This window comes from Mustela erminea, chromosome 18 (assembly GCF_009829155.1).
Source record: "Mustela erminea isolate mMusErm1 chromosome 18, mMusErm1.Pri, whole genome shotgun sequence".
NCBI lineage: Eukaryota > Metazoa > Chordata > Mammalia > Carnivora > Mustelidae > Mustela > Mustela erminea.
Window position 1 is genome coordinate 40,044,434 of NC_045631.1, and position 27,579 is coordinate 40,072,012.

The 27,579-nt window shown below is 57.0% G+C and overlaps 2 protein-coding genes across 4 annotated transcripts in view; one reads left to right on the plus strand and one right to left on the minus strand.

Annotated features, from left to right (window-relative positions):
- MED24 (mediator complex subunit 24) overlaps positions 1–4,878 on the minus strand; it is a 34,163-nt gene extending 29,285 nt beyond the window's left edge. For 2 of the 3 annotated variants that reach the window (XM_032322322.1, XM_032322317.1), the window contains exon 1: positions 4,715–4,878. The gene's annotated coding sequence lies outside the window, so the exon portion shown is untranslated. Of the gene's footprint in view, positions 1–144; positions 236–4,714 lie in introns of all 3 variants that reach the window. The other variant, XM_032322318.1, reaches the window with a different exon arrangement.
- THRA (thyroid hormone receptor alpha) lies at positions 4,301–27,562 on the plus strand. The gene is made up of 9 exons (XM_032322331.1): positions 4,301–4,532; positions 14,892–15,251; positions 17,655–17,722; positions 18,325–18,425; positions 20,512–20,659; positions 21,309–21,514; positions 22,472–22,618; positions 23,220–23,478; positions 24,104–27,562. Exons 2-9 carry the CDS (start codon positions 15,199–15,201, stop codon positions 24,352–24,354), a joined length of 1,233 nt encoding a protein of 410 aa, XP_032178222.1. The 5' UTR covers positions 4,301–4,532; positions 14,892–15,198; the 3' UTR covers positions 24,355–27,562.
- The last annotated feature ends 17 nt before the right edge of the window (positions 27,563–27,579 follow it).

A 27,579-nucleotide genomic window follows, 5' to 3' on the forward strand; every position in this document is an offset into this window, starting at 1 on the left:
GAGGGGAGGGGAGAAGCCTACGATGTGGACCCACCTCAGGACGGTTCCTGGATCCCCCACAGTTCCCCATGTCTGTCTTCCCACTGCCCCACAGAGGTCCAGAGAGAAGCCAGCCAGGACAATGAAAGGCAGATTTGAACTAACTATTGCAGTAGTTTCCTCTCCAACTCCCTGAAGGATGTCTTCCGTCTTCACACTCCCAGCTCAGAGAAGAGACGTCCTGTGATCCCCAGGCCTGGACAGTGGCAGGGAAAGGAAGCCAGCCTGTCATTTCCTTTGCACCACCCCTCCTTCCAGGCCCTGAGAACCACTCTACACTCTTGGCCTCCATAACAGCTTGTCCCATCTCCTTTCATTGGAGGGGGGAGGGCTGCATTCTGGGAAGGCTCAAACTCTATGGTAAAGGACACTCTGCCCCTACCCTCTTCCCCTCTCCTGGTAAAGGCAGGATGAGGAGGCTCTATGCAAGAGTGTGAAACCAGGGACACCTGGGTGGCTCAGTGAGTTGAGCCTCTGCCTTCAGCTCAAGCCCCACATCTGGCTCTCTGCTCCGCTGGGAGCCTGCTTCCTGCTCTCTCTCTGCCTGCCTCTTTGCCTACTTGTGATCTCTGTCTGTGAAATAAATAAATAAAATCTCTGAAGAAAAAAAAGTGTGAAACCAAAAGCTGGAAAATTTAGGGGGTCCAATATCTGGCACATATTAAATGCTTAAAAAAAAAAAGGTATCAAAAGAATGAATAAAAGTAGAACCCCTGAAAGGCAACCTGGAGAAGGTGTCAGCTTCTTTTTCCACTTCATCCCTCAGTTACCAAGAGCAAGGTTCAGCCAGGCCTGAGTCCCTTCCCTGGCCCTCTGCTTTATGACCCATACCCAGGGCACCTGACGGGACAAAGATGATTGGGAGGGGGACATTAAGTGGCCCATTTACCTTCAGCAGGTCTTTCGTTGGTGAATTTCCCAGTCTCTCGTCTGCCAGCCAACTGATCCCCAACTCCCATAAACTGTCCCCCCTTTCTTTTCTCCATTTTCACTATCTTTCTTTCTTTTTTTTTTTTTTAAAGAATTTTATTTATTTATTTGACAGAGAGAGATCACAAGTAGGCAGAGAGGCAGGCAGAAAGAGAGGAAGGGAAGCAGGCCCCTGCTAAGCAGAGAGCCCGATGCGGGACTCGATCCCAGGACCCTGAGATCATGACCTGAGCCGAAGGCAGTGGCTTAACCCACTGAGCCACCCAGGCGCCCGTTCACTATCTTTCTTGATTGAAAGATCACTGAGGGGGAGAAACACCTGAGGTTTAGCTTTTCTTAGCTGTTTTCCCCTGCTGTCTTTCCAGAACTCCTCAATAAATGGGGCTGTGTCTGCAGAGTCAGGGGGTATCTGCTGGGTACTTCACCACTTGCTGACATCACCCAGAGCCTAGGAGCTCCAGATGGGGGAGGGGTGGGATTACTGAGGCCCAGGTCTCCAGGTAATTCCAGGGCAGGCTGGGAGAGGGTCTGTCCCCTGTTTCCACCCCCCCCCCCAACTGTTTGTGGCTTCTTGGCAGGGGTGGAGGATGCTGTGTGGGGTCTTGGCTTCCAGGTTTTGGGGGAAGCTCTTCAGAAAGATATCTGGATCCCCTGGTTTCTAGGGGTGGGACCCTGAGAAATCTTGGGGTGCTTCCTAGCAACAGTCTGGGAAGGAAGGAAGGAAGGAGGAAGGGAGAGAGGGCGGGGCCCAGGCATAGCTGCTCTGATGGGAGCCCAGAGAACAGGCTGTTCCTGCTGCCTCCTTGGCAACCAAAATCTGAGAGGGAGGGGACCATCAGGCAGATCCCCTTGGAGGGTATCTAACCATCCTCACTTGTGCCCCCCCCCCCAGGGATTCAGCCCTGAAGCAGAGGTGGGGGGGATGGGAGGAGACAGCCTGAGTGGGGGTTTCCTGGCAAGGACACAACAGAAGCTGGGGCTGAAATGACTCTGAGAGGAGCTAGAAGCGTCAAGAAATGGGGGTAGGCAGGATGAGTGGGGCAGAAAGGGGGCTGATGCAACACCAGGCAGGGGCTATAAGCCCAGACCTGGGCTGGATCCCAGCATCTGGCTGTATGCCTGCGTTAGAGGCCGTGTGCCCTTCACTTTGCCCTTGCCCAGGTCTGTTACTAGCCCATATTGGGAGCCAAGGCAGAGAGGTAAGGAGAAGATGGGAGTGGTAAACTCTTATTTTTGAGTTCCAGGTGCCCCACTCTGCCCCTGGGGGTGGGGGGGAGGTAGATCAGGAGGCACTTCATTTTCTGTGGCTTTGGGTCTAGGATTTCAAAGTCTCCCTCACCAGATATCTTTAGGGCCTTTTGTCAGAGAAACAAACGTGGAGGAAGCTAAAGTAGAAGGGAGACAAACTCATAGCACTTTTGTGTTCCCCCTCTGGACTGCATCACCCTGTCCTGATCCAGATTAGTGCTAGATCCCATGGCCTCCTGGTTCTGCCTGATGGATGCAGAGTATAAATGTAGCTCATCTCATAAAGGTATCCCATGCATGGGGCTTCTAGCTCAATTCCCTGGGCAGTGCAATCTCAAGAGACTATTCCTATCCAGGGTAGAGCACGCACCCTAAGCAGTGCACATCACAGCCTTGCTCCCCCGGGGGTATCAGACAAACGTGATCACTGAGATATAGCATTAACTGGCAGACAGCCAGCCTCAGTGCACCTCGCACTGCACACTGCCCTGACTCTCCACAATGCAGCCTTCCGCCCCACACTGCCGCTGTTGCATGTCCACTGCAAGCCCAGGCTGAACCCACAGGTTCACGGACTGCATGCTGACTCTGCACACAGTAGACTCAAATCCCCAGTGCAGCTGCCATTGAGCACTGCAGGCTCCCTTCTCCCATTGCATACCCCTCATCACCACCCACTCTGCAGCCTGCAGATTTCATCCCAGCCACCCTTGTTATCCCCATGATTCCCAGGGGGTCCCAAGAGAGGCCTTCCCCTCCCCTGTGCCTTGCAGACCCCAATGGTGCTCCACCCACCCCACCCCCACCCCAAGAGAAATGTCTCCAACAGAGATGAGGATCCAAGAGCTGGAGAGGGACATGAGCAAGGGCAGCCCTACTCAGACAGACTTAGAACTCCACACATAGCAAGGGATTCTGCCCAGTATAAACCAGGCAATTGGTAGAGCAGTTCCCCTTAACACAGACACACACACACACACACCACCCCAAGAGCAGACTTTGGAGACAGGGCCCCGCCCTGGGAGCCAAGGAAAGGCTGTGGCCCCCGCTGGTAAAACTGGGCTAATGACAGTGGGGGAACCGGCGGGGCCAGGGGGGTGCTGGGGTAATTAGGGTTCTGCCTGGCGCTAGGAGATCCCGAGATGAAAGGGGCTCTGGCGTCACTGAGATGGTTTTATGTCCATGAATGCAGGTGTGTGTGTGTGCGCGTGTGTGTACATGGGGGGTGGGGCTGGCAGGGCCTCTCCTTTGGGGAAGGAGATCCATTTTTATGCAGCCTGCCCTCCTCCAGAGACTGGCCCCAGTACCATTTGGATTTTGGTGGGGGCAAACACAGGAGGAAATATCACCACTGCAAAGTGAGAGGTGAGGAGGTAGGAGCAAGATTTGACCCCTCCCCAGCTCTCCAAAGGGACCAGATTGTTGAGGAAATAACTGATGAGAGTGACTAGAAAGCCTACATTGGAAGAGGGTGACATTTGAAAGAGGAGGCAGTGGATCAGGTAATAATGTTAGAAATGAGAGGGGAAGGGAGGTAAGGGGAGTAAACCTTCCAACGGGATTAAGAACGTGGGATGATTGAGGTAAAAAGGACCCCAGAGGTCACTTGCCCAACCCTCACGTTTTAAGGTTGAGGAAGCTCTGTCCCCGAGAGCGGTGGTGATTTGCTCAAGGTCACACAGTGAGTTACTGGCGAAGAAGGGCCCCGAACTCAGAAACAAATGCTAAAGCTCCTTAGGGTTTGGAATTTAGACTTTCTCGCCGACTTATAAGGCGCAGACGGCCCGTTGATACTCCCTTCTCCATCCCCATGGTGCAAACCAAAAACCTCCAATTCTTCCAGCAAGCCAAAGCTATCTTTTTAAAATATGTCACCGAGCACCCCTCCTGCCGCCGGCGCCTGGAGTGGGGCGGGCGAGCGCAAGCGGGGCGGGGGCAGCGGCGGTCGAGGGGCGGCCGGGCGGCTGGCAGGGGTCCCGGGGCGCGGCGGGGGGCGGGGGGCGGGGGGCGGGGGCCGCCGGCGGCGGCGGCAAGGCGGCCTGCAGGGAGCAGCCGCGAGCCGGCCGGGCGCGCCGAGCCCGAGCCCCAGCCGGAGCGGGGCGGGGGAGGGAGGAGCCAAGAGCGGCCGCCGCCTCTGCCGGAGGAGCCGCGGGGCCGCCACACTCGCCCCCCGCCCCCCCCCGCGCTCACTCGCACTCACACCCGGGCGCTGGAGGCGGGCGGCCCGGGCCCCACCGGCCCCCCATGGACGCCCCCGGCACGGGGCGCTGAGACCCCGCGTCGCTGCCCAGCCCTGTCCAGCGCGCCACGCCGAGGTAAGGGGGAGGGAGCGAGGGGGCATTAATATGCAAATGCCTCGCGATTGATTATGCAAAGCCGTGGGGCTCTAGGTCCAGCTCCCTGGCGGACTGGGGGGCGCCCGGGGGTACCCGCTGCCAGCCTCGGCTTTCCCCGGCTCCCCGGTCACCCTGTCACAGTCCGGGAGCTCGCAACTTACGCCCTGGGGAAGGGAGGTGTTGCTAGGAGGTCGGTGGGCCCCGGGGTTCGCCGGCAGAGATGGCGTCCAGGCCTCCCCCTCGAGGGCCCGCCCGGTCTCTGTCCGGCCCGTCTGCTGCGCACTCCCGGGCCCGGCCCCGCTGCCGGCCGCCGGAGCTCCCCCGCCCGCCGCGGTTTGTTTACGGTGCGCCGGAGGCCTGCCCCCCCCCACCCCCCACCCCTAGCCTCCGAGGCTGAGGCCGAGGCCGAGTGGCCTTTGCAAAGCCGCCTCCAGCTGCGGAGGGTTGTATGAGTGGGGTGGGGGGTGGGCTTGCACTGGCCGGGGGAGAGGGACGTCTCCCCCCACCATTCCACCCGCCTCCCCAATTGAGCATGGCTCTCTGGTTGCAACACTCCTAATTGCAAAAAACGCGGTTTGGAGGGGAGGGAGTGTGTGTGTGTGTAGCAGGGAGTGTATGTGAGGGTCCCTAGATGATCCAGAGAGTTGCAAGCTGGTGCGGTAGGGGAAGAGAGGGAGGAAGGGACCTGTGTGGAGTGCCCCCCCTTGTTTCCCTCCCTTTGCAACGTGTCTCTGGTGCCCCTTCAATGCCTGGGGCCCTCCCTTGTCCGGTGTGAAAGAAAGGCCTGCGGCGGGGGGCAGGGATGATAAGGCCAATGGAGAGGGCCACCATTTACAGGGGTGGAGGTCGCAGAAGGAAAGCTGGTGGGATAGGAGCCTGCCCCTCAATGCTGGCTCTGACCCCAGCAAGGGGAAGAGATGAAGGGGGCTGTTGTCCCCGATGAGGGAAGGGAAGCAAATGTGACATGCAGACAGAGATATTCCAACACATACAGCCACATCCATGCACACCCAGGGACACCCAGGCAGACTCAAGGACAGGAGCTGCTGGACACACCCACATGGGGACAAGGGAAGAAGCAGGCTGCCGCTGCACCGGGGAGCTCAAAGGGGTGGGACACACCCACGGGAGACCAAGAGCGAGGAGACCAATCCATGCACATACCCACGCACAGGGTCACACGGAGATGCTGTCACACACGGGCAAGGAGGAGTCGCTGTCACCCACACAGAAAAAGTCACTATCGAACGCATGCATGAACACAGAGCAATTGCACACAGTCGCACATTACAAAAGACCCTGTCACTCACAGGCACACACGTGCTAGCATGAGCCCAGTCACACAGGCATCATCGCCTGCCTTGACAGTGACTGTCAGTCAAATGCAAACGCAGTTACACATCAACACATGTATACACAACTTAGCAACAAGTATTTTCCTGGACTCATACTGTGGATCTCCAAGGTTCTGTGTACAACAAAATCTCTACTCTGAGGAAAATCAAATTCATCTCCGTGAAAAGACTTTCCTGCATAGTGGTGCAAAACATGCATTCATGATAATATTCTCCGTCTCTCAGGCTCTATCGGCTTGTCATCCCCCGCCCCCCTCCTTGATGGTGAGCTCCTTGAGACCTGGGAGAATCACTCCAAGAGCTCTGGATCCCACCCAGAGCCTAGCACAGGAAGTGCCCTGTAAATGTTAATTGATTGACGGTGAACTCCAGACACAGGTGTACTCATTTGCACATGGTCCCAGGGACTCAGGTACAGAAGGCATTCACAAGGCTCAGGTCCATGCAGTCACAGGTCCACGCCAACAGCTGTGTCCAGACATCCCCAGATGTGCACACTGTGGCTGTACAGTCAGGCGCACCCCTAGATGCACACACAGTTGTAGATTTTTTTCTCTCAAGCTTCCTCCTGTCTTCCTCTAGGCTCAGCCTTCTTTTTCTTTCTTCTTCTTCTTCTTCTTTTTTTTTTTTTTTTGGAGGGACAGAGAAACAAGAGCAAAGAGAGCAGGGGCAGGGGGGTTCCAGAGGGCCGAGTCATGGGGCTGAAGCAATGTCCAGTGGCTTCCAGCAGCTGAGATTATCCTAGCTGCTGGGGGGGTGGGGGTGGGGAATTGGGGAGGGGCCCCTCTAGCCACCTTGAAAGCAAATGCGGGATCTAGGTGCTCCTGCCAGGGTCGTTTGTCTGAGCCTTTCCCGGAGGGCCATTGACTTGCCCCCCCTGCCAGAGGAGTTCCTGCCTCCCACCATGAGTCTGGCCCCTTTTCCCACCTCTGCCCTCCTGTCTAAACTTGGAAGGCTTCCTTAGGAGGCCGTATGCTGGTGAGTGTCTGGGTGAGTGATGTGTATTTTTGACTTGGAATTTCTCTCTAACGCTGTCTCCCTTTTGCTCTGTCTTGCTGTGTCTGATTGTCTCTCTCCTCGTTTCTCTGACAGTCTGGAACTCTCCCCCGGGGCCGCTGCCCCTGTCTACCCCTGCTCTTGTCTCCAGTCTCTGCCACAGCCTCCTTTCTCAGAGCTGGGAACTGGCAGTAATGAGTTTCATACTTTTCCAGTTGTTAATACTCACACCCCGCCCCTTGGTCTGCCTGCCCTGCCTCTGGGGTCAACAAAAGGTTGGGGTGGGAGGGGTGGGGGGCTCAGCTGGCTGCTCAGGACATCCGCTCAGCTGTAGCAGCAAGTTTTGGGGGCCCGAGAACGGTGGGGGGGAAGGGACGGGCGGGGGGGGTGGGGGTGGGGCGCGGTCAGGCGACCACTCATGCTGACCTCTTGGGGTGGCAAACCTGCTGGGTAGAAGCCCTGGGTCTGCAGGCTACAGCCAGCTAGCTCCTAAGCAAGCCCGCAAGGAGCCACCCCACCACGCTGACCCACTGGAAAATAGTCGCCCCCATGGGCAGTAGTGGGAGCTGGCAGGGCGCCACTGAGCAGGGTCAGCGGCAGGACTCACAATGGCCTTTCTCCACACCCCTGGCAGCTGAGGTCCACCTCAGAGATGCCCAACAGCTGTGCCCTCTGCCCAAACCTCCAGAGCTGGGTTCTAGAGGTACAGCTGCCCAGATTATGTGGGAGGCTGAGTGAGGCCCTGTCTCCTGAGTGTAGGCTCCAGCCCAGAGTGGGAATTTGAGCAGGGGGTAGTGGGGGTAAGGGACCCAGAGCCCAGGGGGGCATCCAGCATTTCTCATGCTCCCCGCTAGCCATGACTTGTTTGGATGAGGAGGCATTTGGTACTGATTCTACCCTAGATAATACATAGGCTGCTATAGAGGGGAAGTTGGGGCTCAGTCACAGGGGAGACATAGCTGGGTGAAAGAACAAGGTATGATTCTTTTAGCAAATAATACACTCTCATGGTTAAGAGAAGTAATTTTTTTTTTTTTTTTTTTGAGCTGTAGTGCCTGGGTTTGAATCCCAGCTCTGCCACCTGCTGCTTGTATAACACTGGGCAATCGATTTAACCTTTCCCTTGCCTTTTCAAGAAATTGAGGATGAGAATATCTCATTCAGTTTTTTGAGGATTAGAGGAGTTAGAATATATAAATTGCTTTTACCAGTGCTTCCTGCATAAGAAGCACCGAATGTGTTAGCTGTTACACGGAGGAAGCCTGTGGGTCTGGGGTCCTCTGGATTTTTTGGAGAAGCTGGGCGGAGAATTGGATCACCAGATGTCCCAGGAATGGGATGGGGATTGGGGAAGACAGTGGGTTCCTAATCTCCAGCCTCCTCACCCTTCCTGTCACATCCCTCTCCCTACAAGTTTTTGCAACCTGAAACCCTCCTGCCTCTTGCCCTGTAGAGTACAGCACCCTACCTGTCTGCCAGGGACCCAGCATCCCAGACGCCCATCATCAGCCGGTCACCCAGGACCTAGTCATGGCCGATAGATAACAAATTCCCCATCCCTGCACTGAGGGGGAGTGGTGGTGTGAAAGGCACTGAGTAAGGACCAATGGGTGGGTGTGGCACCTTGAGGGCCAGGGTCTCTCCTGGGTTGCCTCTCTAACCCTGTGAGTCTGGTGGTAAGACTCCTCTCTCCTCCAAATCCCTTTTCTTCGGCCCGTCCTCTTCAAGGTGCAGCAAGGACAGTGGAGGGATGGCCTGTGGTGGGCCACTGGGGAGCCTCGGGAGTGGGAAGCTAGTCTTAACTCGAGTTCTCACGGTTGCAAAGGGGAATCGTGCCTCTTGGGGTGGGAGGCAAGCATGCCTATAGTGAAGCTAGAGACTGGGTTTTTGCCATTCATTGGTTGCTGATTTTGGCCTGGGTTTTCCTCATCTGGAGACAGTGATGCCCACCTCACTCTGAGTTGAGAGTAAATAACATGATGTGGCCTGACACGTGTGTTCAGTCCGGGTTGCAGCCAGGCTTGATAAGCAATGCCTGTGGATCCTCCTGTTCTTCCAGGGCCTAGCATGCTCCAGGGTGGGGATTCACATGTCCCCCTGGAACCAGAGACCGTTCCCCTTCTCTCTCAGAGGCGTCTGGGGCTGGTGTGTGCTGATGCCTGGGGCAGGGAGGCGGGGGTTGCAATATGATTTTCAGGCATTCAGAGTTGTCTGCTCTTCTCCCTGGCAGGCCAAGGTTAGGGTAACAAAGGGGACTTCCTTGTATGAGGTGGTCCAGAGGGAGGGGTCAGAAGTCCTCTGGGTAGACAAGGAAAGCAAGGTGGAACTTTCTGGTGCCCAGGAAATGCTATGGTTGCCCCCCTGCTTTGAGGATGAGCCTTTAGTCTGGGGACTAGGGGCTGGGGTTAAAGGTTAGGGGCAAAGGCACAGCCTCACCCTCAGCAGTGGCAAAGAACAGCCCCAGCCCACCTCCCCTTCTTCCTCCTGTCTTCCTCTTCTAAGGAAGAGACAAGATCTTGACTCCCAGTCTGTTTCTGAGCTGTTTCATTTTCTCTTTTACCCAGGCGCGTGGGCGGGGGATAGGGAACGCGGAGCGAGGCTATCGGCTATTGGTGGCTATCGGCATTTTTGTACACATCAGCGAGTGGGTGTGTTGTGCGCGCATCCATGTGTGCGTGTTTTATGCATGTGTGGGCTGGGGAGGGCTCTGAATATCTGCTGGAACCTGGCACCGGGAGCCAGCGGCTCTGCGCATGCGGGGTGAGTGTGTGTGTCTGCACGTGTCCGTGTGTGTGCCGGAGACTCAGCTGCATTTACTTGCTCGAGGGCGCGCGCGCGCGTGCGCGCGCTTCCTCGCTCTCTCTCTCTCTCTCTCTCTCGCCCTCGCCTGCTGTCTCTTCGCGCGCACACGTACTCTCTCTCTCTCTCTCACACTCACACACACACACACACACACACACATACACACACAGAATTTTCAATCTCTCTCTCCCCATTCCCTCCCTCCCCCTCTCCCTCTTCTCTAGCACTCGCGCGCTGTCTCTCTCCCCCTCTCCCTTCCTCCCTCCCACTCCCTCCCTCCCTCCCTCTCTCCCTCTTCTCCCTCTCTTTTTCCCTCCCTCTCTCTCCCTCTCCCCGCCCCCTCTCTCTGCCTCTGCCAGTTCTGCTTGGGTGGGGGCTAACTCCCGCGTCCCTGGGGTGCCTGGGAGAAACATCCCTGCCTTTCTTTTTGCCTCTACCATTCCCTTTCCTCCTGGGCGATGCTCCCCAGGGCTTGCAGACAGCTCCTTTCTCTGGTCTCCTGGGAAGAAGGGAGCAGGGAAGGGAGGACCCCAAGCCCTGTGCCCATGGTGCCATCTGCAACGAGTGCCTTGGCCCCGTGACATTCATGCCTCCAGCGTTCAGCTGCCCTAGCTCCCAGCTCCGATTACCCTGCCCCTGGCTGGCTGCTGGGGGGAGGGTGGGGAAAATGGGCCATGCCCAGCTTGGGGGTGCTCCTAGCTGCCGTCTTGGCTACTTGGATCTCCTCCTTCCGTTCCTGAGGGGAACTGGGGCAGAGGCAAGAAGTTCTGTGGGTTGGCAGGGAAGGGGCTGAACTCTTGAGCGTGGGTGTGGGCTTGGGGGGATAGAGCTGACCTTTGGACCTGGACACCCACCTTGATGGTGATTGGAGCTGTCTTGGGATGGGAAGAGGAGAGGAGAGCAGCAGGTGGTTAAGGTTATGGGGTTGGGGGGGGTGGGATGCACAGTCTTTCCAGTCTTTGATGTTAATACTGGGCATCTGGCCCAAGTCAAGGCTGCTGTTTATGTCTTTCTGTCTCTGATCTGCAGGGGAGAGTTTCCTGTTATATTCTTTGGGGGGAGAGGATCTTTTGTTTAAGTAACCATTCGCCCCCATGTCATATCCCCCACCCCCATCTCCCATCCTCTAGCCTCCAAGGCCCCTTGGTGAGCCAGGAGATCAGACCTAAGGGTCACTGCCCTTAAGCTCCAGAATCCCATCTCACTGGGAGCCCTATGAGAGCCCACCAAGCAGTGCTGCCTCCCTCTTCTCCCTCCTGCTTGCCAAGCTGGTGCTGCGTCTGTGTATTCCTCTGCCATCTCATACCTGCCAAATAGTACCTTCCTTCCCGCCTTCACTCCCTCCTTTCCTGGCACCAGGGTAACAGGGAGTTGGGTGGGGCCGGCCTACTCAGTCCCTACCTGAGAATAGAATGGGGTGACCTGGGAAAGGAGAAGGAGGTCCTGGCCCAGAGCAGGGGACCTACCCCTTGAGGCCGGTGTTGTGCTGTAGCCTTCACTCTCACCAGGCTCCCAGGGGCTGTTGGTGTTTGCGGCCACCCGTGGGAGTACACGTGGGCCCCGGTGCCAGTGTGCACACAGATGCCTGTTTGCATGTGTGTGCCTCTGTGTATATTTGGGCTACAGTGTACACCCGGGCCCCCCATCATCACCCTTGTTGTTGCCCGTGGTGTGGAGCCAGGGCGTTATAGCCAGGTTATGGGGTGGGGGGGATATTCCCCCCCACACACCCTAGCATCAAGCAAAGGGGAAGGGGAAAGGGAGGCGTGAACCTACCCACAGCACTATTAATAGCCCACATGCCAGGCCACCAAGAACCAGCTGTCACCGTGGAAACCATTTCTGCTCCCCCTCCCCCAGCCTCCATGGGGTGGGACTTAGGCGGGGCGTGAAGCACCCCCCACCCATCTTTCTTTGTTACCTTTCTCTCTTTGTCTCCCCTCTCCTTCATTTGTCTCTCCTCCCTACCTCACCCCTTCTGTCCCCCATCCCCCATCTCCTGGCTGCCTTTTCCTCTACTTCATTGTCATCCCAGCTCTACCCCCCCATCCCTGCCCATCTCTTTGTTCTTGCCCCTCCTCATCTTTCTCCCCCTCTTCCTCCACCATCCCTTTTGCCCCTCTCCTCCTCCTTCTCTTCCTCCACTTTTTTCGGGCCCCCTCTATAAGTGTATGTCTTTTCCTCTGTGGTTGGCAAGGAGGAGGGCTGGGCTTTCTTCAGAGCATTAAGGACAAAGTCCAGGGGCCCCAGACAGATGGGGCCAAAAGCCAAGAGCAGACACTCAGAGGAGTGTGTGTAGAATTGGGGGCTAGATTCTGGGGGCCGAAAGTCCCCTTGGGCCTGCAGGACAGCGGAGTGGGGCAGTCCAGCAGTGGGAACCTGGCATAATGCCCACGGATGCCGCATTGGCTTCTTGTCTCTGTCTCCCCCCCCACCCCCAGTCGCAGAAGCACTTAAGCTTAATGAAATGCTTCTCCCTCTGTGGGCACCTTGCCCATACTGTCACCCAGCAGCTCTTATCTGACAAAGAGGGAGTGGGTGGCCAGCCCACCCGACAGGTGGGTCTTGCCATCCCGCTGTCCAGTCTAGTCTCAAAACCCCGTAGCTCTACCTCTCCTCCTTCAGGCTGAGCCTGCACCCCTGCGGGCATGCACCAGGAGGGAGCTTGGGGAAGTAAGCTAGACTCCAGAAAGTGGGCAGAAAGGCTGCTCTTTGGGGTGGGCATTTCTACCTCACCTTCCCCCGTCCCCCACTGCCCTTCTCCTGCCCACCCCTAACATAGGCTCACAAGATCTACACCTTCCTGGGTGCTGGGCCTTCCACTTGCTCTGTGTGGCCTCAGAGGCTCAGGTATGGCCCTAGAGACCAAGGGTCCCCAGGGGTCTCCAAGCTCTTGTTTGGTGCCACGTGAGGGTGCCCTGAGCATGAGGGCAGCACCTGGCTCCTCTGCCCATTGCCATGGGTCAGGGGAGCCTGGTTGTACCCACGGGCACCGGGGCACCATTCAGCTGGGCACAGAGGTGGGGCAGAGAGGGAGCACACGCCCCTCCCCCCAGCAGGCATGTGCAAGCCCTTGGCAGTGCCCAGACACATTTGGAGTTAAGGCCGGGCCGGGGAGGGGGAAGGGAAAATAAACATGGTGGCTTAGGTTGGCGCTCCCCCAGGTGTGCCCTGTAGCAACTGGCAGCGGCAGGGTGCAGGAGGAGGGGGTCCTCTAGGGCGATGGCCCTGGGGCGGGAGCTGCCCTGCCATGTGGGTGCTGCTGGTGTGCCCTGCCTGGCCCGGCCCCCAGTGGCTCATACCCGTGCCCATGTACCCTGGCCCTCTTTGCCTGCCCCCAGGGCCCACTCCCCAGGGCTGCCCCTCTTTCAGCATGCCCACTCCTGTGCTCGCCTCCTCCCATCCCTGGGGGCACTTGGGCCTCCGGCTGGCGAGTGGATTTTTCCAGCTTCTGTAAACAAGTGGTGGCAGTGTGCCAGGTGGGCAGGAGACAGGCGGGGGCAGCACCGCGGCCAGGGTGTGCCAAGCACCGAGGCACAGCCTCCGGGGGGAGACAGGGAGACACCCAGACCCAGAGAGACAGAGACATTCAGATACAGACAGACGGACCAAAGGAAGCCTCTCTGGGTGCACATAGACATGGAAACAGAGGCAACAGAAAATAGCCCTCGATTGTCCAGCCCAACCCCCACGACTTCCCTGGCCCCTACCCCTCAGTGCCCTGGCTAAGAGTGGAGGCCCTAGTGCCCAGGCCCTGGGCATCCCCACCCACTCCCTCTCCTCCCCCTACCTCCACCCCTTAGGGCTGGCTACGCCATTATAAATTTATAACAGGAATTTCTTCACAAGCCAAGAAAAACTTGACCTACTTTCTTGACGGCTCCCTGGGCTAAGGCTCCCCGCTCATTGCCCCCCCACCAACCCCAGTCTCTTGTCCAGCCCCCGGTGCCCAGTCCTGGTCTAAGGGGGTAGCAGGGGCACCACGGGCCACCTTCCTGCACTCCCGCCAGGTTCCTCGTGGTGGGGGCTCGCCTGGGTGCAGAAGCCCTGTCCTGTCGCCCTGCCCTGCCCAATGACCTGACTTATCTCTGTCTCGGCTCCCACCCTGGCTCCTTATCAGTTCCTGGGGGTGGGGCAGGGGGCCCAGGGGCGAGGTCTCTGGTACGGCAGCCACGTGATGGAGGCTGTGTGTGGGGAACATCACCCTTTGTCCCCCTCTCCCAGGCCCACACCTGCCAGTGTGTGCCAACCGTCCGCCTCCGGTCTATAGTCTGTGGTCAGAGGGGCAGCGGGGAGGAGGGGAGACCCGGGCTGACACTATCCTGGACCGCAGCGAGGGGGCCAAGGCTGGCCTCCGAAACAGGCCATGAGGGTCTACTCCCTGAGCCACCAGCTTGCTAGCTGTGTGAATGGAAATGAGCGATCCAGCTGTCGGAGCCTGGATCTTCATCTCTGGGGTTCTGATGCCCGCTTCAGTTATTCATTCAGGTGGCATGGTAGTTTTCTTTTCCCTTTCCCTGCTGTCCCGGTGGGTGGCAGCCCAGCCAAACCAACTGGGAAGTCTGGCCCTCAGACTGGGAACTGTGCTTGGGGACCTTATACAGGAAGTTCTGGAGTATCCCCTCCACCCCGGCGGGGGAGGGAGTCATAATCTGGTCAGCAGCAGGGGGTAGCCTGGCTCCCCACTGTTTCTAGCACCTGTCTCCATGAAGGCACTCAGGTGGGCATTCTGGAGCCCTGCGTGCCGCCCCCACGCCCCACCCTTCCTTCTCAGGTACCCCTCACATGTGTGCTGGAAACTGCTCATCTTGGGTCCCCTCTTTCCCTATATTACCAATACGTCTTACAAAAACTCTGCTAGAGGGCTAGTAACAACAGCCAAAGATTAATGGATACTTATCAAGGGCCAGACCCTTGACTGAATGTCAGGCTTGACATTCATGACCTGGTACATGATTTCCTCATTCTTTTCCTCCAGACCTTTCCAGGTCGGGGGCTCCAGTCTTGCCTGCTGCACCTGTTGATCTGACGGGTTGTGCTAACCCCCTCTCCATGCTTGCCCTCCATGCCCGCCACCATCTTGTTAGATGCCCCCAAGAACCCAGACTATTGCCACCAAAGGAATCCTGTCTGTGCACTCCCACCACGGCGCTGCCTTATCCCCACCTCTCTCCTGTCTTTGCAGGGACTTCTGGACAGGACAAGACTCTAAAGCTACTCTCCCAGTCCAAGACACCCCCCCCCAGTCCCGCCTCGGACCCAGCTTGCCCTCAGTCCTACCACCTGCCACTCCCTGGCCACTCTCACCGCCCGCCCCCCTTGGGGCACAGGGCATGGTGTGAAAGGCCAAGTGCTGAGGCGGGCACCATGGGTGCTGTGCCCTAGGACCTGGGTGGCAGGGGGTGGGTGGCCTGTGGGTGTGCCGGGGGGGCCGTTGTGCCCACCCCAGTCTCTTGGCGTGCTGGAGGGCATCCTGGATGGAATTGAAGTGAATGGAACAGAAGCCAAGCAAGGTGGAGTGTGGGTCAGACCCAGAGGAGAACAGGTAATGGGTCCCGCAGCCGGGTTGTGCCAATTCCTGGGCATGACGTGCTCATCACTTGGCTCATCACTTGGCTGGGAAATGAGAGCTGAGCTCGGGCCTTTTGAGCACCTCTGGAGGGATGGGCATGAAACCAGCAAGCCTGCCGCCTACCTTTGCCCAGGAGATGAGGTCATGGCCACATGTGACAGAGAATTAGGCACTTGGATTGAGAGATGTCCATTTTGGAGGGGGGGAGGTGACAAAGACCAATTACAGGCGGCAGGCACATGGCTCATCTCTTGACAGTGCTGGGAAACCTGGCATGCCCTCCCAGCGTCCCTCAGCCCCCCTCACCTGAGCATGTGGAAGGCAGGCAGTCTTGCCGTTTCCCCCCTCTGCCTACCAGACCAGTGTGTGGCCCAGAAGCTGTGGTGCCTGGGACATGACATTTAGGGCACACGCACCCGTGACTGTTGGTCCCAGCCCATGCTTATATTCGGAACCTTTTGGGAGCCCCACAAGCTCTTCCTTGTTCATGAGCAAGAGCGGGCACTGCCGTGGCGCTCCTCCCAGGAAGTGGAAGTGAATGCCAGCTCTGAAGGGTTTACTCACACGTGGAGGAGGACTCAGCCCTGCTCACACAACTAGGGATGCGTTACCTGGGAGCTGCGTGGCTCTTGAGGAGCCCAGAGGGTCTCTGCTTCCCCCATCGGCCCCAAGTGGCACAGAGCTCTGTCCCAGTTGGCATGAAGTCCCAAGAGCTGGGTACAGCCTGTGCCTATGGCCAGGGAGAGGGTGGGGGTGGGGGTGCTCTGGGGAGGAGTGTGGCTGTTGCCTTGGAGACCAGATCTTGAGCCAAGAGGTCAGAGGCTTGGCCAGGCAAAACCTTGGGGCTCGAGTCTAGGTCCCCAGAGGGATGGAGGAAGTGGATGAAGCTGGCACTTGGGTAGGGCACCCTAGGTATCCCTCCTCAAAACCCTCCCCAAACCCAGGGGGGCTCTGAAAAAGATCTGGCCTGTCACTGCATGGCTCTCACTTGCAGCCTTCTGTATCCTTCCTGCCCAGACTTCTGTGAGTCTGGGCGAGTCTGCTCCTAATTCCGAGAGAAGTAGGAATGCAGGTTCCTGGTCCCCCAGAGCTTCATGCCCTCCCCCATCATCCTCCCCTCCCCCAAGTCCTTGCACCACCTTGTGGCTCTCCCTGGAACTGCACCCAGAGGCTGTGAGTCGTCACTGCTGAAAACCGCCAGCTCAACGGGAGGTGGGGGGGGGGCGCCTAGCCGGCTTGGAGTTCTCCCATACCCACTCCTGCTGGTGGGAGGAGGGAGATCTGAGTCTCCAGTGGTTGTAGAAATCAGACAGGGGTAATCCCCAGGGGTCCCACAGCGCAGACTTGTCCGGGACTGTGACCCTGGCCAAGGTCACTGTGTCAGTGTGTTGGGAGCTGCATCAGGCTCCAGGGGGCGGAGCCTTGCAACATGGCACACACAGGGTGGGTGTGGGAGGTTATACAATCCATGCACGCATGTAGAGGCTTATGTAACCTGTGTGTGCTGAGGTTATGTAACACGTATGGGCAGAAGCTGGTGACATACATGTGCAGTGGCTGAGGGGTGCTAACACCTTGCATGGAAGGGCTCAGAGGGCTTGTCCTGGCTCTGACGCCAAGGTGCAGCCTCACCAGGTGCAGGTGGACCTCCGATTTCTTGCTCTGCTAAATGGAGGCCACGAACAGGGTGACGCTGGAAGTGTCTTCTTACTCTCATATTCCAGGTTCCAAGCTCTAGTAGCTCAACACTATATGTTTTCAATCACTGTGGTTATTCATGACCAGGAAATCAGGCAACATGTTTCCTGGGGGGAGGGGTGGTATTGGTAAGAATCTGTCCAGGGGGTTGTATAACACATGGCCTATCTAGAGGTCATATAATGCACTTGAGAATGCCCTGAGAGTTTCATGGATACATAGATTCTGGTGTTTATTTATTCTTCTTAGGTTTATTTTGAAGGCTGTGTGGTTATTCACGTGCACTGGTCTTATGTTAGGAATTTGTGTGTGCTCTAAAGGTTTTATAGCTCTAAGCATGTCCTGAAGATTCTTTTTGCATTAAGTGTCATGTATTGAAGGCTTAACCATGTGGATTTCTTGTAGACTGTGGGTGTTTAAGGTTCTCAAATGCATGCATGTGTGTGTGCGCATTTGGGCCTTAGAACATGCCTGTGTCCCAGCCAAGCCCTTTATCTCTCTTCCCAAAGCTTGTAGATAGCTGGACCCTCGTCAGTGTTGTCAGCTGACCTAGGGGTAGAGGTAGGATGAGGACACAAGATGAAGGGAGTCGGGCTTGGGGATTATGTAAACCTATTGGATGAGAAGGGGGCTGCCCCAAGACTGCTCTGTGATTCTGCCCACTTTGCCCCCATCCAGTGCCAGGTCACCAGATGGAAAGCGAAAAAGAAAGAACGGCCAATGTTCCCTGAAAACCAGCATGTCAGGTGAGCCTGGCTGTGTGTTCCCTCTTTCCCCGCCCTCAATCCCATCAAACCAGCTCTGGGATCTTTTGGGGCCTGGGCGTGGACCAACAGCTTCTGTGTCCCTTGGGGAGAACCTCCTAGAGGGTTTGGGATGGACTTTTCTGGAGGTGAGAGGGGTGATAAGGGCATGCCCCAACCTTTGAAGATGGATCAAGTCAAGAAGGGCCTCTTCCCTTCTCCGCTAACCCCCTTGCCTGAGGTAGCCCTGCCCCATACCCCCAGATCAGGGTCTGGGCTAAAGGGCCAAGGAACTGGATTCCCCTGAGATGAGCTGCTGACCTGCGCTTCTCCTTCTCCTACATTCCCCGCCCCTCAGATGCAGCAAGAGAAAATCCTTGAATGGGCAGTCGGAAGAACTGGGATTCTCTATGTTCTTAGGGAAGGGGATGGACAAGGTGACCTCTGATTTTCTCCAGGATTCTACCTGGACACAAAACCCCGTCCAGGAGGCTGGGCTAGGGGATGGGCCAGGAAGGAATGAAGGGGGATGAAGAAAGTGTAGAAGCCTCTCTGCTGGGGGCCCAAGCCATGCCTGCCTGCCTGCCTCCCTTCCTCCCTCCCAGGGTATATCCCTAGTTACCTGGACAAAGACGAGCAGTGTGTCGTGTGTGGGGACAAGGCAACCGGTTATCACTACCGCTGCATCACTTGTGAGGGCTGCAAGGTATGGACCAGCCAGCTCCTGCCCCTCCCCCACCACCTAAGCCCCCATCTCACCCGCCTTAAGGCCCTCCACACCCGGCAAGGACAGCCCTCTAAACATGTCACCTGAAGCCCACCTGTTGCACCCCCATTGCTCTCTCTCATCCATTTGTTCATTCACAGTCTCTGCTCTGCCACTCATACATATGATACCTAATTTCTCTGGGCTTCAGTTTCTTCATCTATACAATGGGGATAATCCTGCTACCTACTTCAGAGAGCTGTTGGGAGAATTAAATGAGCTAATTCATGTAGAGTATTTAGAACAGTGCCAGGCACGTCAGAAGCTCTCAGGAGACCCCAGCTATCGTCCATTCATTTGGAGTATCAGGTATGAGAGATGTAGTACGCACTCGACCCTCCAGCTGCTCACAGCCTACCAGAGAAAGGCACGCTAGAAACAAGCATTGTTTTTCAAAATGTGGTTCAGGGGCCACTGGTAGTGCTAGTTCAGTGCTGAGCCTTGGGCTCTGTTCCCACCGTACTCATTCAGAACTTTTCGTGGTGAAGCCTTTGTGGACTCTGCCTTGAAACAGGTTCCCAGTTGCTTCCCCTGCACCTAGAAGAGGGAGAACCAGTGTTTGAGGGGGGCATGGTGGGGCCCAGAGCAGGAGAGGATGCCCAGCTGCCCCTGGGCAGACGGGACAAGGTCACGGGCTTGGGGAGCCTTAATTAGGTCTCACTTTGTTCATCTTAACCTGTGAGGGTTTTCCAGGATCATCACCTCGTGAAAATGTAAGACATTCCAAGAAACAAAAGTATTTAAAAATATGTTAAGGCTTCAAGTTCCTCTCTCTCTCAGTATCAACCTCAACAAGAGCCCCAGGGATTTAGGGTCCCACAGCAGGATTCCTGGAGGCAATTCAAGCAGGTGTAACATAGAGCAAGGACCCTCACTCTCCACAACAGCTGAGTTCCAGAAGAGCAGCCCAGAAAGACAGAAATGCCCCACCCCCCAGAGTCTGATGCTGCAGGTCTAGAGTGAGACCCAGGAGTTGGTATTTTTCGTAAATGCATTAGATGATTTCAATGCCCTGCAGAATCAGTGAGCTCAGACCTTTGGCCCGTACCTCACTCGGGTCATTCTGGCTCTCCTGCCCCTTTGGGCGGATCACTCAATCTCTCCAAACTTCAGATTCCTAGTGTCAAAATGGGTGCCTACCTCAAGGGGCTGACACAGCATCTAATGTGATAATGCACCAAAAAAAAAAAGAAGAGAAAAAAAGAGGCTTATGTGTGCCCCACAGTGAGTGGTCTGCACATATTAGCTCTTGGTATTTTTCCTGCCCTCTTGCTTTTTTTTTTTTTTTTTAAGATTTTATTTATTTATTTGGCAGAGATCACAAGGAGGCAGAGAGGCAGGCAGAGAGAGAGGGAGAAGCAGGCTCCCTGCCGAGCAAAGAGCCCAATGCGGGGCTTGATCCCAGGACCCTGGGATCATGACCTGAGCTGAAGGCAGAGGCTTTAACCCACTGAGCCACGCAGGCGCTCCTGCCATCTTGATTCTTGAGGTTTTTCCTTTAAAGCAAAGATGAAACCCAATGTCTAGACTTAAAACAGTTTCTCTTAAAGCTCCTAGCATCCATACACAATGCCTTTTCCTGAAATTTTTTTTACACCCCCAATTTCAAGAATTCTACCTGTGTGAGCAGCAGACAGCATGTATAAGGACGGTTTCAGGGAGGAGGAGTTTTATTTTCCGAATTGTTTAGCAAGATGGAAAATGAGGTATCCGTTGGACTTCCAGAGCTGCTCTTCCTTCAGGCGTCCTAGCACATGACACCATCCCAGGCTCATGACTCTGTACTATGGTCCTCATCTTACCCCTGCCACCACCACCACCACCCATGCACCCCTGCCCCTCCGCAGCCCAAGAGCTGAGGGGACATATTTCTAAGGTCCTTTGGCCCAGCCAAGGGATCCTGGACTTGCTGGTGTCAGGAGGAGGCCAGCTTCCCTCACTCATCCCCCACGCCCCAGTGAACTGCATGGTCGGTCAGAGAAGGGGAGGTCCCGATCACTCCATGCTCCATCTCCCTCCACCCCAGGGCTTCTTTCGCCGCACAATCCAGAAGAACCTCCATCCCACCTACTCCTGCAAATATGACAGCTGCTGTGTCATCGACAAGATCACCCGCAACCAGTGCCAGCTGTGTCGCTTCAAGAAGTGCATCGCCGTGGGCATGGCCATGGACTGTAAGGGGATTGGGGGGCAGGTTGAGCCAGGTGGCTGCGGGTGGGAGAGTTCGGATCTGACTGTTTCCTGCCAGGGGATCTTCAGGGCCCACACCTAGAAAGGCAGAGTGACAATCCAGGTCAGGCTGATGGTGGAATTTAGTCCCTGCTGCCCCTAACCCCCCGGGGAAAGAGGAAACAGAAGATCCCTCTATGAGCCCTACACGTGGGTCCCAGTGCCCACCTGCCCTTCTGCACACTAGGGCCTTAGAGTTGTTGGGCAGAAAGAAGTCCTGAGTACTGCAGCCTAGCACAGTGTTGTTGACTGTAAGAGAAGCCACCCCGCTTTTGGGTGAGAGAAGGCACCTTGGATCTGCTAGGGATCAGGGGTAGCAGGGTCTTCTAGTAACCACTGCTGTCGTCACCCTTTAGCCCAGGACGTGATAGTCATCCAGATCCGCTCAAATTGGAATTGACAATCCCAGTTGATTATCCTGATCCAGAAGTTGAGGGGCACAACAAGTTGTGCCCCCCAACATCTAGGTGATTTGGGAGGTCACTTAACCTTTCTGGCCTTCAGTCTCCCAACTTGTATATTGGGAAGAGTAGTTTCGGAGCAGGCCGAGGAGGGTGCCATGCAAAGGGCATTGTGTCTCTTTGCCGTTGACAGTGGTTCTAGATGACTCTAAGCGGGTGGCCAAGCGCAAGCTGATCGAGCAGAACCGGGAGCGGCGACGGAAGGAGGAGATGATCCGCTCCCTGCAGCAGCGACCAGAGCCCACTCCCGAAGAGTGGGACCTGATCCATGTTGCCACAGAGGCCCATCGCAGCACGAATGCCCAGGGCAGCCACTGGAAGCAGAGGCGGAAATTCCTGGTAAGGAGAGAGGGGCCTCAGGGAGGGCGGCGGTCAAGTGCCCGGGAGGCAGAGCGAGCTTAGAGCCTTGCCTCCTTCAGGAAGCCTTCTCAGTTTAATCCGATCTGAAGATAATGCTCTCTGCAACTTGGCGATCCTGAATCATGCTCCTGTGTGTGGGTTGCTGCCTGTTCCATCTGACTGGGGGCTCCAGGAATACAGGGCCGGGCCTTCCTCATTGAATTTCCAGAGAGCAGGGGCCATCTCTCTTCTTTTTCCTGCCCATAGTGACTGGGAGGAGAGGGTGAGGATAGTTATGTAACAGCACTTGGGGGCACCTGATGGGTGCCAGGCATTGTGTTAGGCAAAACTGAGTGCTAAGTGAATGGTCAGCTGGGGCAGAGATGGATGGTTGGTTGTATGTGGCAAGTGAAGGCAGAGAACTGGTGTCTGCTTCCTGGGGGAGTGTGCCAGGAGACTGGCAAGAGCACAGGCTCCGACCAAGCATATGTGTGTATATAATGGTCAGGAGTCAGGCTGCCTGGGTTCTGATCCTGGTTCTATCACTTACTAGTCGTGTGACATTGGGCTTATTACTTAGCTACCCTATGCCTCAGTTTCCTCATCTGCCAAACGGTGGTAAGTAGAACATCCTCCTTGTAAGGTTAAATGAGATATATAAAAGAAGTTGCCTTGTGTCTAGCTATTAAATATTCAATAACCATAGCTTCTATTATTATGATATTACTTCTACTACTGTTATGGTCATTGTTATTATTAGCCAACTTGGAGCTCTGGCTCTGATCTTTTCTCTGCCCCAAGGTGAAGGAGAAGCCTTAGGCCCAGGACACAGCTGTCCCGGGTACTGGTAGCCCCACTTCCCCAACCTGCCTTGGAGCTCCCCCTGGTGGGCAGGGAGCCTCAGTGAGAGGTTGAAAGGGGGCTGCAGCCCCAGCTGACCCCTGTCTCATCCTTCAGCCGGATGACATCGGCCAGTCACCCATCGTCTCCATGCCGGATGGAGACAAGGTGGACCTAGAGGCCTTCAGCGAGTTTACGAAGATCATCACCCCGGCCATCACCCGTGTGGTGGACTTTGCCAAAAAACTGCCCATGTTCTCCGAGGTGAGTGGCAGATGGGAAGAGGCGTGGTGCCACACTGGAGGGGAACCTGGGGCTGCTCCCTGGCTCCCCCGGTGTTAGTACGTGCTCATCTGAGGTTCCCTGGACAGGGAACAATTCCTGGTCAACACACAGTGAACACACATCCAGCGCGCACACACACACGCACACGGCTGAACAATGCCTAAGGAACTAAGAGGTTCCAAGTGCCCAATCTCCCCAACCCCTCCCTGCCCTTCTCCCCACCCCACCCCTACATAGCCACTCTGGCTCTAGCAGCTTGAATGTTCTCATTCCAAAGAGCGCTAACTCTGGACCCCATCTCTCCTACTGGCTGTGTGACCTTGGCCGTGCTACCTAACTGCACACCTCACGTTCCCCTTCTGCAGTGGGGCTGGAGATAATGACGGGAGCTAACTCAGAGGCATAATTGTGAGGTTTAATGACATGGGTCATGCCCATGGCCCAGAGCAGGGTTAGCTGTTCAGAGTACACCGTCCTGGCTGAGGCCAGTGGTGACCTCACAGCTCGCAGAGGACACTCCACAAGAGATGCTGGAGGTGGGGGGCATGCTGAGTGTTCCTGTGGCCCTGCCGCTCTACAGCTGCCTTGCGAAGACCAGATCATCCTCCTGAAGGGGTGCTGCATGGAGATCATGTCCCTGCGGGCGGCTGTCCGCTATGACCCCGAGAGCGACACCCTGACGCTGAGCGGGGAGATGGCCGTCAAGCGGGAGCAGCTCAAGAATGGCGGCCTGGGCGTGGTCTCTGACGCCATCTTTGAACTGGGCAAGTCACTCTCTGCCTTTAACCTGGATGATACGGAAGTGGCTCTGCTGCAGGCTGTGCTGCTAATGTCAACAGGTACCTGCCTTCTGGCTGGGAGGGCTCGGAAGCTTCCAGGGGCCCAGAGCTCGGCTGGGCCCTGGGCCTATCACTGTCCTCTTCCTTGAATCCTACAGTCTTTCTCTGTCCCCCATGCTTACCTCTGTCACCAGGCCCATTCTCTGCCCCCTAACCCCTGCTCTGTCACCCATCCCCTCCTTGGTTCTGATGTCCAGGCCCATCTGTTGCATCCCCATGCCCCCTCTGCTCCTTGTCCCATCTTCACCCCATTCTTTCTCTCACCACCCCCCATCTGCTCTCTGTTGCCCGCATTTGCCTTTGTTCCCCTACCTGCCCGGTAGCTTCTGACCCCCATCCCTCCTCTGTCCTCCGTCCCCTCTCTCTGCCCCTCTTCCCCTCTTCCCACCAAACCTTCTCTTTGCGCCCCCCCCCAAGTCGTGCCCTGTCTCCAGGTTTCCCCGGCTCTTCACCCTCTCAGTCCCTTTACCTCTCCAAACCCCCAGCACCCCAGTCTCCTCCTCAGCCCTGCCCTTGCTCCTGTGCCTGCATTGCGCTGTGTTCCCCTCGCTTTCCCCCGCCGGAGCCCCGCTGCCTCTGCCTCCCTTCGTTCACTCACCCTCACGCGCCGCCTCCTCCCCTGCAGACCGCTCGGGCCTGCTGTGTGTGGACAAGATCGAGAAGAGTCAGGAGGCGTACCTGCTGGCGTTCGAGCACTACGTCAACCACCGCAAACACAACATTCCGCACTTCTGGCCCAAGCTGCTGATGAAGGTGACTGACCTCCGCATGATCGGGGCCTGCCACGCCAGCCGCTTCCTCCACATGAAAGTCGAGTGCCCCACCGAACTGTTCCCCCCACTCTTCCTGGAGGTCTTTGAGGATCAGGAAGTCTAAAGCCTCAGGCGGCCAGAGGGTGTGCGGAGCTGGTGGGGAGGAGCCTGGAGAGAAGGGGCAGAGCTGGGGGCTGAGGGAGGCCCCCCACCCCTCTTCTCTCCTTCCTCTCATCCTCGGATAGATTCAGCTCCCACACACCCCCCCCACCCCCGCACTGCCCGTCCCTCCTCAGAACCTCCAGCCCTGGGACAGGGCAAACACACGAACTTGCTATGAAAAGGACAGTGTGGGAGGCTGGGGGACCGTGTCCTACAGTTCCCAGGACCCTGTCCTCTAAGAAGGTAGGGGAAGGGAGGGAGAACTAAGAGGGGACAAGCCATCTTGACCGTAGGGGATGGAGGAATGTGGGGTGGGGGAAGATGCCCTCTACTCAGCCCCTACACACACACACAAGAGAGAGCCCCCCCACCCCCCTGCCCAGTTCCTTGACCGAGGTTCCCCCTCCAGGCTAAGGGCCTCTCTGCTTCCCCAGATGCCTGGGTGCAAAGAAAGGCTTGGCTTGGCTCCTCCCCCACTGGAGGTTAAAAATTAGTTATTCTAACTGCACTTTGGAAACCAGGCAAGGGGAGAAGATAAATGAAGAAAAACTAGACAGAGAGAAAAAGAAAAAAAAAGAGTGAGCGACTGATAGAGAGAGAGAGAGATGATATTAAGTTATTAACCGAGGCTGGCCCCCTCCCACCCCTAAGCACTTTGAGAGCTGCCCCTCCTCCCCCCAAATCAGAGAGAACTGCCCCCCATACCAGGTCCCCGAGGGTAGGGCTGCCGATCAGAGCTGTGAGTTAACACAACAGGGTCCTGGCCATCCCTCCTTGCCTTGCCCCTCCCTCTGTGCCCCTTTGGCACCCCCTGCCCAGTGCCCCCTCTGCTCTCTACCACTCGTGCCCGCTGAGTTCCATCTACCTCTCACGCTGGATGCCAGCCGGCCCCTCACCAGCCTGCCCTGCTGCCCACACAGCCCCCCTTTCAAGTGCCCAGTCCCAGGGACCTCTTCCTGTCCCCCAACCCCTTCCACACCTTGGCACCCACACAGGAAAAACTGTGGCTCCCCCTCCTGCCCTCCTCATACCTGCAGTATTAGCTACAATCCAGATGCTGCTGCCCTGGGGGGGCGGTGGGGGGCCGTGTGCGTGAGCTTCTCCCGGAGCCTCCACCCCCTTAGGACCCTGTCCCCATCTGTCTTCTGGGCTCTCTCTAACCTCTGCCCTCTTTCTTCCCCACTCCCACTCAATGCACTAACCCAGACTCTGGGCAGGCAGGCACCAGAATGGGGGGTGCCTAGACAAATGGCACTTAGTTGGGGCCCCAGGGGAGGGGGCGGTTGGTGCTCCTCCTTTTTTCTTTGAAGCTCTTTAGGCCAGCCGCCCCTCTGCCCCTAGGACCCCTTTCCCCTCTTCTTTTCTCTAATTCAGGGACTTTGGCTTGAGCCACCTCCCACCCTCCTGGGGAGGAGTGCTCTGTTGGTCTGCACTTGGGTGAGCTGCTCTCCTCCTCTTCCTTTTGGCGATTGCCCGCTGCCCACTCCACAGGGGAGAGAGGGAGGGAGGAGGTAGCCCTCCCATGGGTCGGGGGAGGAGGGTGGGGAGGGACAGAGCAGACCAGAGGGCCCTGGGCTCAGGGCTGCATGTCGGCAGGGATGGATGGGTGGACACAGATGCCCCCGGAAGCCATGGGGAATGGGGCAGGGGCAGGGGGGAGGGTGCCAGGGCTTCCTGCGCTTTGCACTATTGGGGCAAAAATGTCTTAAGCAGTGGGGAACCTGCCACCCCACCCTGACCCTCAGCCTGCCACAGCCCCCTACACACATAGAGACACACACACATACACACACACGGGAAGGCAATGCTATGCTGCCCATCAGGGCGTGTCCTGCCCCTGCTGTCCAGGTGTTCTGACGGGGGTGGAGGGCCTGGAAGGGTATCTGCTGTCACCTGTGCATGTGCCTGCCCTGCCCTTGGGCTCGTGGGCTGCCCCTGCTGTCTTTGTCTGTCTCTATCCTCTCTCTCTCCTGGGGTACTGATTCCTGTATTACTCCAGTCCCATGGGTTAGCCCTCTCGTACCCTCCTCTGGGGGTACACCACCCCTAGGGGCCCAGTGGAATTCCTGACCTGTCTGCTGTCTCCCCCATCTTTCCATCCCCACCTCCACCCTGCACCCCCATCCCCATTCTCAGCCATGGACATGGTGGAGAAAAGGCCTTGAAGGGGCTTGGCCTCTTCCCGGCACTTGGGAATCCCTCCCCACCCCCAATCATATGAGCTGTGATCCCCTACTCCTCCCCCATCTCTGACCCCTCCCCCCTCACTCTAGGTGATGTGGGGCGTATGTGTGCGTTTCTCTGCGTGAATGTGTGAGCAAGTACACGTGGTGGGGCAGGAGCCAGGGGACTCAGGAGCGCCACGCACCTGCTCTAGAGAGGCAGCTGTCCCAGTCCCTGCTTTGGAAGTGGGGGACAGGGCCCTCTCCTGGGGGCCATTGGTGCTAATGAGGGGGATGGCCTTGATGTGGGTGCTCAGCATGCCTCCCCCAGTATTGGCCCAGGGCACTAGGGCAGGCGGGGCGGGGCAGCAGGTGCAGTATTGGTGGGAGGAGGGACTGCTGGGAATGGGCCAGGCCAGGACAAGGGGGTGCCAGAGCCATGACCACTCCCCCGTGCCCACCACCCACCTCTCCATCTCAGTATCCCCCCCATCACTCAGAACACACATACCTCATCCAGCCTCCTCCCTGCTCAGCCTTGGGGAGGGTGGGGGTGGAGGAGCCCCTACCCCTTCCCCTGGTGGCGGGTCTACAGGGCTGGGAGAGGGCAGGGCGTGTGACACAGACACCGTCCATAAGGGGGACAGTAATTCCTGCCCCAGGAACTCCTGGGTGGGGGGAGGGGGCACTTCCCTGGAGGCGCTACTGAATGTATGAGAAGCTGGTGCTGGGGTTGGGGGGAGGGGGGTTATGGCCAGAAACAGGGAAGGAGGTAGGTCCCCTTCCCCAGGGAGGGGTGGGGAGACCGGTAGGGGTGACTTGGGGGGCTCCTACTCCTGCCCCACGTTGACAATCAGTATGTCTGTTACGTGCGATTTTTCACCCCGTTGTGTTTTGGGTCAGGATTTTAAAGAAAGATATTTTTATGGTAATTGTTGCTCGTCTATTTTACTATATATTTATGTAATAAATATATGATGAAAATAACCCCCTTGGGCACCCCCCTTAGACTTGTGTGCTGTTTC